The following is a 12,704-nucleotide window of genomic DNA, read 5'->3' as shown; positions in this document are numbered from 1 at the left end:
TCCTACTTAGCATAGGAACTATACAGTTTGCTTTGATTTTATAAAAGTTAATGTCAGACCTTCTTTTGTTCATCAAATACAGTTTCAGCTCTCCAGATGCTAATACTTTAGCAAGGAAACACAAATATCAAGTTGGAGGTCAATGTACTTCCCTTTTTATGAGTTGCATTATCAAATATTAGAGAATGAACAAAGGACATACTGTTTCAACAACTAAATCCCAATAATGGTGGTGTAGTCTTTCATATTTCAGCAGTTATACTTATGTCCATGGTATCAAAGTTCCAGGAATATTTTTAAGGAATCTCTTTTGTTTCAAGTTGTGTGTCACCAGTTACCATTGGTCAGCGAGAACCATACAAAGGAGGGTCTTGAATTATGTCTACAATGTCAGGCTTTAATCATATTTACATATTAGTGATGATGACTTTTGTATGTTAGGCATAAAGAACAAATTTCTCCCTAAGTACAGACTCTAACACAAGCCCTCTGTGTCATATGAAGGCTAGGTAAGACTGGAAAAGGCAGGACAAATTCATGATCACAGACACACAGTATTTTCAGGATAAAATATGTGAAATCTTACCATAGGTCCTTTATTAGAAACACATCCAAAATGTACATACACTTAAGGAATAGTCTATAGTAGAAGAATGGGAGGAAAAGGTATGCCAGTCAAACATCATATAAAAGATGTCAGGTGAAATTTACTTTAAGGAAAAGACAGTTATTCTTCTCCAAGATGACAAAATTTTAAAATGAGGTATCCACTACAAGCTGGAATTCCTTTCATTTTTATATTATTTTACAAAGGCAAATGCATTATTAAGTAATAAATTCCTAGTAAGTCTATAGTGACTTACTAGGAACTGTGATTTCTTATATTAACTCCTTCACACTAATTTAGATCATCGAGTTTCAGTGGTCTCATCTTTCTCAATTTTCAGCATATAAATAGTGCCTAAAATCTTAGTTTCCTTCTGCTGAGTGACATGCCAAGGTGGCATAAAAACTTACTCTAATTGCTTAAATGCTTGCAGGGTTAGAAAAATATATCAAATGTTTAGGAAGCCTGCTTTGAAATAAATATAAATGTTTTTATATATGCTGTTTTCCAGTACTGTGTTAAGCATTTTTTAAAGTGAGAATGCAAACTTGGACACAGGATTAGCAGCACCATTCTGGTATAAGATCCTCTTTGCATTTTGTACTAGTCCATGGGCCTAGGAAATCTAGAATATTCTAACATGGCCCAGACTGAAGGCTCTGGTGTTGATTTTTTTTCTGTCATATAACAAATTAACAACCAGCAGTGATAACAGTGTTGAGCCTAAAGTAGTTAACATTATGGAAGTTCCAAAGAACTAGTGCCTCAGCTAATTAAATGACTTCTGACACATCAAAGGTAAATGAATGTATCATTTCTAAATCAACTACTTGGAGAATCATGATAAGTATGATGATGATAATTTTTTTGTACCAGGGAAACCTCACAAGATTGAAACACCACCAGAATAATAAAACATCACTTTTAAAAGAAGGAACATGCAAAATATTAGCCGTAACTTTAATCATCCTTAAATTATATTTGTGAATATCAGGATATTTATGCTGAGATAATATTATAAATCAAGTTTTTTTCATTATTAGTCATGTTTCTTTTCACATGGTGTTTACGTTTGACCAAAAGTGAGATGAGATTTAAAGATGGTGTTCCCTCTGTGGCCCTGAAACCAACTTGGCTTAACTATAGAGATATTTTCCAGATCTAGAAATGCTTAGAAATAAAACTGCAAAACAGGAGGTCTGGGAGTAATGACAATTATATTTTCTTCTTTCATCAAAAACAACTTTAAATATTCATTTTGATTTTACTGTAGAACTGTCCTATCATAAAATACAATGCTGTTACCAGCTGTGGTAGTGATTATATAGATTACAGATTTATAATAAAATAAAAATGCTACTAAAGTTCTACTGTATTCACAAATACTGCATTTATATATGTACATGCAGGTAAACCTCATTATTAATGATAAAATTTTAGGGTTTTAAATAGGCACATTTCCTCCTACCTGTCCATCTCCATATATTTACAACCCCGAGATAAGTTTTCACTAGTAACATTTAAGTTTGTGAAGGAAAAAGTTAGTATTTCTAGTACCTAGCCTCTCTCCCTCGCTTTCAGCTTTGGGAGAGTAGCAGCCCATAAAATTGAATGCACAAACTACCGTTATAAGACTTTCTGTGATTCACATCCACACCTGTTGGCTGCAACAAGTCTGAAGAGTTTTGAACAAAGTAATGTATTTGCATGTACAATATAAGCATCTCATAAGAGTGATTCTCTGTATACACACAAAACATATAAAAATGTTTCTTAAAAGTAGTATTTTAACTATTCTGTGTAATCCCCAAAATGAATCACCAATGAATACTTTTATGCTGCAAATATTATGATTAATTAACAAACTGTTTTGTATCACCAACAATAACCCCCAATAAAAAAGGCAAGGAAAAAAAAGAAAACAGAAGCCAGCGATTGTAAAACAAGAAAAAAAAATTCTAGATATACAAACATGTTAAATGTTACTATACAAAGATAGTAACTATAAAAGCATATCTGAACCTACCCGTATTACTAAATACTTTTGACCATCAGTCTTGACCTCAGGGTAAGAGTTTGGCCTCTTCCCACAAGCGTACAGGAGCCATAGCTTTCTACAGCCTAAGAGGAAGATACTTTAAAGTGAACACTTGTACTCCAGCATGCCTGATCTTTTCCTCTATGATTGTCTTATTTCTGTTCTTAATTTCTCAATCAAACTAAATGAATTCTTATCTCTTTGTTACTGCTAAGTGATTTTAAAGTTCTAGAACACAAACACTGAGATGTTTTATAAATAATCATCTTTTGGATAAAAGGTGACGGCATGGAAATAATCTTTTAAGGGTCTGTTTTGGTTTCCGTGCTTTGAAAAGAAAGGATGGTGTACCAGTAGGTCTCTGCATGCCATTTTCTGAAGTCTTGTTTGACTGCAAACCTTTGGCCAGATCACATCCAGCACTTCAATCCTCATCAGTCCTCTCCACAGCATCGTGATAACATGGTTTCCAGGGTAACTTCCTCAGCAGCCCTGTAAATTGTGAGTCACTGAGATGATACACAATTGGTCTGGCTTCAAGTTTCACACAATTGGGCATCCCGTACAGAGAAGGCAGCACCCAAAGGAATGAGCAGAACATGTTTAAATAATGCTGCTAAGTCGCTTCAGTCGTGTCCGACTCTGTGCGACCCCATAGACGGCAGCCCACCAGGCTCCGCCGTCCCTGGGATTCTCCAGGCAAGAACACTGGAGTGGGTTGCCATTTCCTTCTCCAGTGCATGAAAGGGAAAAGTGAAAGGGAAGTCGCTCAGTTGTGTCCGACTCGTAGCGACCCCATGGACTGTAGCCCACGAGGCTCCGCCGTCCCTGGGATTCTCCAGGCAAGAACACTGGAGTGGGGTGTCATTGCCTTCTCTGGTTTAAATAATACCCACTACTAAATTTTACAGCTGTCCTTTTACATTCAAACGAGATTAAGCACACTGTTATGTTAAATTGAAAACACTTAAGATCTAAAAATATACTACTGAAACAAATGATATAGCAAGAAACAAGACCAAAATCTATTTGTATAAAATACAGTCTATAATTTCAGAACAAATGCTTCATATAGCCATATTCAGACATCTTCTAAATTATAATCCAGGCATTTATATTTTTAAAAATTATCTCTGGTGAATTTCAAATTTAGTATTTTAACAGAGTTTAAATATCTATAATGAATTGTTGTTTCTTTTTAGAACTGGAAGTGAGCATAAATATAATTCTAAAACAAGATTCCTGATTTCAGAGAACTGTGTCTTCAGATAACCTTTCTCCACAAATGACTAGAATTAAATAACTTCCTTAAAATTATACTTTCTCTCTTTTGGATGGGCTCCAAATAGCAAAGTTCTTGAACTGGGATTCATTTTATGTTTTTGCTGGTTGGGATTCTTCTATGCTACTTTAACAACATTATTACATTTTATCATATCTTCTCCCAGAACAAGCTGTTCATTGAATGTTATTCTCAAGTATTGAACTGAAATATAACCCAAATGAAGAAATTATGCTTCTTGCTTCAATTTCCCTTAAACATCAGTGATCATTTCAGTCATAACAACTGCCAGGTTTGTGTTTTTTATTCTGGATTCCTAATTATAAATGATTGAGAGTAATTCAAAAGTTTCCGAATCACCTACTGCCAAGATTCTGGAAAATGTCTCTTGAGAAACAGAATGTAAATGCTCTGAGGACTGTTGCATCTGCACGGACAGGCCTTGTGCTCTCCGATGCAATGAGAGGGTAAAGGGCCAGGTCAGTACCCCAATGCACCTACCGTCCTGCTCCTCTGTCAGTCAGCAGATACTGAGAACCCATTTGTTTCCACGGTTAGTCATCTGCTGTTAATTTCTGAAGCTAGCTAGTATACACTGAGGAGAATCAGCTAGACAAATTTAAGTGTTATGGCCATTTCTGTGTTGATACAAGTATTCTAGACCATGAATGCCAGCAACTGAATGATGAGAGGAAATGTTTCCTGAGGATTGGCTAAAATGAGCAAAATTTCAGTAGATGTTTTAGTTCTTAAACACCTATTTATTTTAAACTCATCTGTTGTAAGGAGCTATGAAGTACCATCAACTTTTGGCCTGTTTCACAAATAGTGAGTTTTATACTGTTACTACGCTTGAGACTTTGAAAACTCTTACCTCTTATCCTTATCTGTAATAAAATTATCTTGGAAATCTTATTTCTGGTTAAATTAGTAATAACCAATTGTGATAAAAAGCACGTACAAATGCACACACATAAGGATAAAAATAAAATAAAAAAGCCTGACAAAAAGTATGTTAATAAACTTCACTATAGAGAGATGGCCAAGAAGAAGATGGCTCCTTTTCCATTTTTTATAAGACATAACAAAAGTAGTATTTTGGAAGGTTATAAAGTTATTTTTTTCCATTTTTACTATTTCCTAATAAAAGTAGTGTTTTTTGTCTTTTTTTGCATATGTGTGTACAGACTCTAAAGGTAGGCAAATAAGAACTGAGAGACCAGTGTTAGTTTTGGGTACTTCTGCTATGCTAATCAGGTGAGAGAAACCTGGGTTTCATATTAGGAGCCCTTCTGAATGGCTTAATTCCTTTGCAGCTACCATTAGCTGTCAGCCTCCCCATGGATATTGTCCATGTGCACTTTGAGGTAGTCATTCCTTGTAAACTTCTTATGGCAAAACTGGCATTCTGCCAGTGGACGATTAGGATTATGAGTCATCTTGTGTCGGATCAGCATTTTCTTCAGGCTAAAAGCCAAGTCGCACACCTAGAAAAGACCCAAAGATACCAATCATATTATATTAAAAAATCTGAAAATACACAAATTTATCACTTACACAGGTAGCGGTGTAAGAATCTGCCTGGTAAAGAATTTCTTTACCAGGTAAAGAATCTGCCTGTCAAGCAGGAGACATGGGTTTGATCCCTGAGTTCAGAAGATCCCCTGGAGAAGGAAATGGCAACCCATTTCAGTATTCTTGCCTGGGAAATCCCACAGACAGAGGAGCCTGGCGGGTTAGGCTTAGTCGGACATGACTTAGCAACTGAACAACAATAATCACTTACACAATATACATTATGCAAATTCCTATTATCAATATGTACTGACAGGCATAAACACAAAAAAGTGCTCTTGAAATAAATGGAATTTAACATACAAGGTAAAAAGTGGAGACAATTATAGCTCCAAGAGGTGTTTGCATTTAGTACATGTCTTCTGTGTACCAACATCCCTCCCTTCCCCCACCTACTATATTTAAACATCTCTAGAGAAACAACTCCCTGGAAACAGTATTTTTCTTTTCATAATGGAGTGTATTAACGATTTCATATTAAACCTCTTATTAAACAAAATGTCTTATGGTCTAGAGGGTATCTATCTTTAGTACCTGGCATAAGTAGCACAAGATGTGTCTCACTAGTGATTAATTTGGACCTGTTTGTGAAGTAAAAGATTCACACTGCTTTAAGCATCCTAACATACTCAGTATTCCAGTAAAAATACTTCATTTAACACGTTTTCTTCACGTAATCCCTGCCACATTGCCACCTAGCTCAACAGACATTAAACAGCTGAATAACTGAAAATATTAAATTATCCCAGAAGATGTGAGCCATAATTATACAGAAGTAAAAATGAAACGGAAATCTTTTATAGTGCCAAATTTTCACTAAAAGTTTGGTGTTTTTCACAAAAATCCCACTTCCTTGAGTTCTTCAAAAGCACATGCACTGTAAAATGAGGCCCACTTAATAATGTGCGAATTCCATGAAAAACACAGTGAATACATGGGAGAGGTAGAGGCCCATAAAACACTGGGATGAAAGCTGCAATTCTGAATGGGGTGAAGCTTGTGAAAATACAAAAGCAAATAAAAATATTCACCTCTCTCTTTATGGGAGAACGGGGATTTTATGTGGATAGCAACAAGAAATTCAGAAGGGCAAGCCCTCAATGTGGTAAGGAGAAAGAGTAATCCTGTCGTGTATTTTGAATTACACAGAAGTAGCAGCCTAGCATGATCTAAAGGAAGTAAGTTTTAGAGTCTGCTATGGGTTGAATGCTTGTGTCCCCTCAAAATTCCTAAGTTAAAGCCCTAATCCTCAATGTGATGATTATGGAGGTGCAGGAACTGGGCGATCCTTAGGTGTATATAAGCTCACGAGGATGAAGCCGTGTGATGGGATTAACACCCTCACAAAATCAGGACGAGATACAGATTCTCTTCTCTCTCTCTCTGCCTGCACACACCAAGGAAGGCCATGTGAGGACACAATCAGGAAGAAGGCCCCTCACTAAAAGCACATCTACACTAGCACCCTGACTTCAGACCCATGAAGACAGAGAATCTTCGTATACTTTATTCACTCATATATCCTAAGGGGTAGATTGTGCCTACAGACTAAGTAAGTATTTGTTGAATTAACTCATTAAGTTTCAATCTGATTCTGTCACTTACTAAGGAAGTTTTGATGCACAAATTATGCCTTTTAACTTCAATTCTGTCACCTATAAAATGATCACAATGAACATTACCTCCCAGAATTAAGATTAAATGAGGTAACCTATGCAAATAGATGCTATATTGCAGACAATAAACGTTAGTGCCTGTTTTCTCTTTCATCTTCTCTGTCAAGAAGAATCAGCAGCAGATTGGAGAGAAGAGACAACAGCAGTCACCATGTGTGGAATCTGAGAGGGAACACAGCTACTATCAAAAGTAGCAGCTCCCTGTAATATACAAATGATTTTAAGGCAAATAGAATAACTTTCCAGAACAAACACAATGCTTCCAATCAAGCTTAGGAAAGGACATTTCTTCTTGTGAAATAAGTTTACAACCATAATTTAAAACAGAGTACATACCTTTAAATAGTCTCTGAGAGACAAAGCTGGGTAGTTTCATGTAGTAAAAATCAGGGGATAAAAAGGAAAAACTCAAGAATATGAAAGGGCATAAAATACAAGGACAAATGACATAATACATAAGTTATGATAAGTGATATAAAATACTGATACCCTTTAAGATTGAAATTGGGGTAAAAAGGAAAGTGCAAACTCATGTGATTTTCAAGAAATGCACTTATTAACTAACACACACACATATGCCCAAACATGATTTTAAAACAGGGAACAGAATATGCACAATTACAGAAGATGATACTGATGGGAGTGTAATGGCACTGAGTAGCTCTTACCCCAAAGTATCCTGGACAGACAGAGATTATTCATATTTTCACAAGCCTTAAAAGAACCAGGAGTACTACCTGTATGAAGAGCTCTTAGTTCAAGATGTACAAATAAGATGGTTCATCACGAAATTATTTACAGAAGTGAGTATTACAAATGACTTACTTGCTCAAAGTTTAAGAGTATATTCATTTTTGATATAACCAGATAAGACATACTTCTCAGCTGGTTTAAAAAAATCATATTTCAAAAAATACTTAAAGGCAAGTGAAAATGTGAAGGCAAGAAAACAGAAAGTAATGTACAATTTAATTTACAATACTGAAATAAAGATCATAACTATATCTGCATAAATAAGTACTGGAGGAAAAATATCAAGAGACTGACATTAATATTAGTTGATATCAGTTGAGAAATTTGATCATTTCTACCTTTATTCCCTTCCATATTTCCCAATTTTTCTGAAACAGAAAAGGAAACTTTTATAATTAGAAAGCAAATACTACTTTGGAATGAAAAAAGTACACTTGGTTGATTGAAGGATCCACATCTTCATGTTCCATCCATGCCTCAAGCCCACTCCCACCAGAATTCTGCCTTAATAAGTACTTTTTAATTCTCTAAACGACTTTGATACATCACCAACAACCTCCACATGGCAGTAGGGACTCCAGAAACCTCATTTAGCATGAAGTTCCAGCATCGTATGACATACCTGGCCCTTTCCTTCTGCCTTTCATTTAGTTTCCATAAGGACTTATTCTCCTTTTTTTCCTTCTATTTTTCTGGCCATTTCCCCCTCATCACAGTGTCTGTTCCTTAGCCCACGTCTCCATTCACTAGCTGTTTTCTCCCCTGGTTATCTTCATCATAGTCATGCTTTTTGTGACTGTTTATATGGAGCTCAGGAGAAGGCAATGGCACCCCACTCCAGTACTCTTGCCTGGAAAATCCCATGGACGGAGGAGCCTGGTAGGCTGCAGTCCATGGGGTCGCTAAGAGTCGGACACGACTGAGCGACTTCACTCTGACTTTTCACTTTCATGCATTGGAGAAGGAAATGGCAACCCACTCCAGTGTTCTTGCCTGGAGAATACCAGGGACGGGGGAGCCTGGTGGGCTGCCGTCTATGGGGTCTCACAGAGTCGGACACAACTGAAGCGACTTAGCAGCAGCAGCAGCAGCATATGGAGCTCACTTGCCAATATCTATCTCTGATTCAGTCTACTCTCCTGATCTGTACAGTGGAGGATTTAAATGCTTGTTGAATAAGATACTTCAAATTTACTAAGTCTTAAACAGAACTGGAATCTAAAAAGTACAACAAACTAGTGACTATAACAAAAGCAGCAGCCTCAGAGAGAGAGAGGACAAACTAGGGGTTACCAGTGGCGAGCAAGGAGGAGCTGGGGCAATACAGGGCAGGGGATTAACAGCTACAAACTACTAGGTGTATATTAAGCTACAAAGATATACAACACAGGAAGTATAGCAAATATTTTATAGTAACTATAAATGAAACATAACCTTTAAAATTGTGAATCACTATATTGTACACCTGTAACTTATCAACTGTACTTTAATTAAAAAAAGACTGTCTTCCAAATCTAATTCTCTTAAAAAAAAAGTGCCACCTGTCTGACATCTGCTGGAGATCTGGCAGTCAACCTCAATCCTATGTCTCCCTTATTCCCACCTCATTTAGTCAATCACCACTTCTTCCCATACACTTTTCTAGAAGACATCTAATTGTCTCCATCTTTCTGCCACAGCCTGAGCACAAACCATTACCTGCCTAGACCAGTACTTCTCCCGCCAAAAGAAAACATTTCAGCTGGCACTTATTATCTGTACTTGTCAATAAAATATACCAAGTGTACTAAGCTGCAAGTTATACTATTAAAGACAAACTTTTAAAAGCATGTGAAAAAGATGAAGCAAAGTTTTGTGCTAATAATTATGACTTCATACTTTCATTAGGCAATATCTAAGACATGATATAGTACATTTAGACTCAAAGTCATCTTTAACAAAAGTGTAGACAAATAAGTGTCTCTTCTGGATAATTTCAATTTTTGGTTTACTTTTTTCCAGATATGATGGTGTCATTTTTTAAATCTAAATTTACTGCTACCTAGTAATTTTAACTCTGCTGTTTTCTTTTTGTTATTTTGTGCTTATATTATTAATATCATTTTCAATCTGTGGTTTCTGTATAGGACTCTTCTGTACTTTTATTTTAAAACAGGAACAGAATTCACATTTCTACTTCACTGGGCACACATAAATCACAAAGCTAACAATGCACAGAAACGAACAAGTGACAACCTGCGTCACTGGGGAATTGCTGCTCTTACCTCCGATCACATTTAGTGAGCACATTACACGAGACTACGTGGTAACCAGGGCACCAATCCCTCTGTTCAGTGATAACAAAGTTTAATTTTGTTCCCACTTTTATAATATATGATGAGCAGAGATTAAAGCTGTAATTTTTCCTTCCTGCTTCCCCATGGATGTCTCCTAGCCTCCTGGGATACGCAGCGCCTCATTCTGGAAACCAAAGTGTACATTATTACAGCAGCCAATGTCATTGGTTCTCAAATAGTGGTACAATTTTCCCTCCTCTCAGGAAACTGTTTGGAATTAGGGGGGATGTGTAACCATCCTGAAGAATGGGGGTTACTGTCTGCATGTTGCATAGGGGCAGAGAGGCAAATTCCCTGTGACTTGTGGACAATTTCACACTGTCAAAAGTACCCAGGTTATAAACACTATCTGAACCCTTCTGCATGCACCCTTATCCCCTTCTGTCCATACTCCACCCAGCAGCTAGAGGATTTTCAAAAGGATAAATATCATATTGCTACCTCAAAATTGTTCCCTGGATCCTTCCTTACTTTTACGGAAACTCACTAAACTCTAGCCCAACCGCTCAGCTTTAGTGTAGGCTGGTGAAGACACCACACCTCCTGACCTCAGCACTTTCTCACTTCTCTTTTGTAGCTGCCTCCCATGTTCCTCAGGGTCTGTCTGCCAGAAGTCTTCCACTAAACGCTCTCATGGTAGCCTTTACGGCTCCTTGGGAACACTTACCTCGAGGGTAATCAATTAATTGTGTGCTTTCTAATGTCTGTCCGTACTAGTCTAAAGAACAGGAGGGTAAGAGTAGTCACTCCACTGATGTTTATTGAAAGAAAAGAAAGGAGGAGGAAGTTAGATGATTGATACAATCCCTAGGAGCAATATAAGTAACTTAAAGGCCATGGAATAATTCTGGAAAAACCAAAAAAGGTATCTTTAAAGATTATTTTCAAGTAAAAGAAACTCTCAATTGTTTTATGAGTCTAAATGAAAAACTGGGATCATAAATAAAAAGAATTAAAAGGTATTCTCTATTTTCTCTCCCCCCTGGTTCCTTACTCTAAACCTGATGTCCAAAGGAACAACAGATACCAAATTCTTCAATGGTTTCCTGTTGAAATTAGATTCAGAAAAGATTCCTTGCTGTGGCTACAAGGCTCCCAGTCCGCTCTCCAACTGTACTACTACCTCTCTCTCTCTCACTGAGCTCTAGCTCCACCTGCCTTCTTACCTCCCCTAACACCCCATCCTTTTCCCACTATCAGGCCTTGATCTATTCTGTTCCCTGAGCCTAGAATGCTCTTTCCCCCATGGCTTATTCCACCTTTTAGGTTACTTAGGGGCACTTTTTCAGAGAATTCTTCCCTAACTACTCCTTCACAGCACCCTCCTTTTCCCCTTGGCCAGTCTTTATCATAAAATGCAATCAGACATTTATTCAGGTTGATTTAAGTCTATACTCCATAAAAATGTGATTTCTATGAGGGCAGAGGACATGGCATCTTGTTCACTGTTTTATTTCAGTATCTGGTACAGGGACTAGGTTTAAGCACTAACAGCTGCTTTCACTGTGTGCCAGGAACCACCCTTAGCAATTTCTAAACATCAGCTTGTTCAGTCCTCACAACCCTTTTAGACAGATAACAGTACTATTATCCCCGATTTACAGAAGGAAACTGACAGACACTTCCGTTTCAAGCAGGTTGCCCAAGGTCATAGAACTAGGAAGTGGTTTCTAGGATTTAAATCCAGACAGTCTGGGTTCAGAGTCTATACCACCTCCCACAGGCCAGCTATTATTAAAGGCTCTCACTTCAAACAGAGATATGTGAGTCCCCTGTACTTTCTTCCATTTGCATGGCTGACTCCATTTTTTCAGAAATGAAAATCTCTTTGAAAAAAAAAAAAGAAAAAGATTCTCAGACAGTTCATCTCACCAGTGTGTTTTGAGGGCTACAAAATGGAAGTCTACTTATATAGTCACCATGAGAGAGTTATGGCATCGGTGAGCTGGAGGAACAGAAAGGAAGCTGAGCAGAATGCTGAAGTCACTGATGATGGCTCAGAATTAAGGAGTCCTGGAAGCTCCAATAGGAAACGGGATGGGAACAATCCAAAAGGTTGTTGAACGAGGGCCAGGACAGAAGATTAAATGTCAGCAGAGGCGCTGATGTCATGACTGTGAAACTGACTACCTAGATATTAAAAGCTATGTTTTCATGAACTTAAATGCAGTCATTAAGAGGCTTCAAACTGATGCTCTGTATAAATCAGTCAAACATAAGGATGATTATAGTCTTTTAAAAATATGGGAGAGCAAAAAGGACTTCCAACAGGGATGCCTCCTTTTCTGTCTTTCCACCTGCAATACAACCCTTCAACCTATGCCACCTTAGTATTAATTCATAGACCCAAAAATGGGGAAAAAAATTTTATTCTTCCTCTAGGCTGAAGGTAAACTGACTTTGTCTTAAAAGTAAAACAACATGTTTAACAGAAAGT

At 37.2% G+C, this 12,704-nt stretch overlaps 1 protein-coding gene across 14 annotated transcripts in view; it reads right to left on the bottom strand.

The window, feature by feature from the left end:
* Nucleotides 1–557: 557 nt before the first annotated feature.
* The window catches only part of PRDM5 (PR/SET domain 5), a 261,033-nt gene continuing 248,886 nt past the window's right edge, over nt 558–12,704 (bottom strand). For 13 of the 14 annotated variants that reach the window (XM_081566398.1, XM_081566567.1, XM_081566951.1 and 10 more), the window contains one exon: nt 558–5,414. In XM_081566398.1, coding sequence (XP_081422524.1) covers nt 5,250–5,414 — 165 coding nt within the window. In that variant the 3' untranslated portion in view covers nt 558–5,249. The remainder of the gene's footprint in view (nt 5,415–12,704) is intronic. The other variant, XM_081567450.1, reaches the window with a different exon arrangement.

The sequence above is a fragment of the Giraffa tippelskirchi genome, chromosome 1, assembly GCF_054371585.1.
Source record: "Giraffa tippelskirchi isolate mGirTip1 chromosome 1, T2T-mGirTip1v1.2.pri, whole genome shotgun sequence".
Classification (NCBI taxonomy): Eukaryota; Metazoa; Chordata; class Mammalia; order Artiodactyla; family Giraffidae; genus Giraffa; species Giraffa tippelskirchi.
Note: the sequence above shows the minus strand (reverse complement) of the source record. Positions and strands in the feature narration are given on the sequence as shown.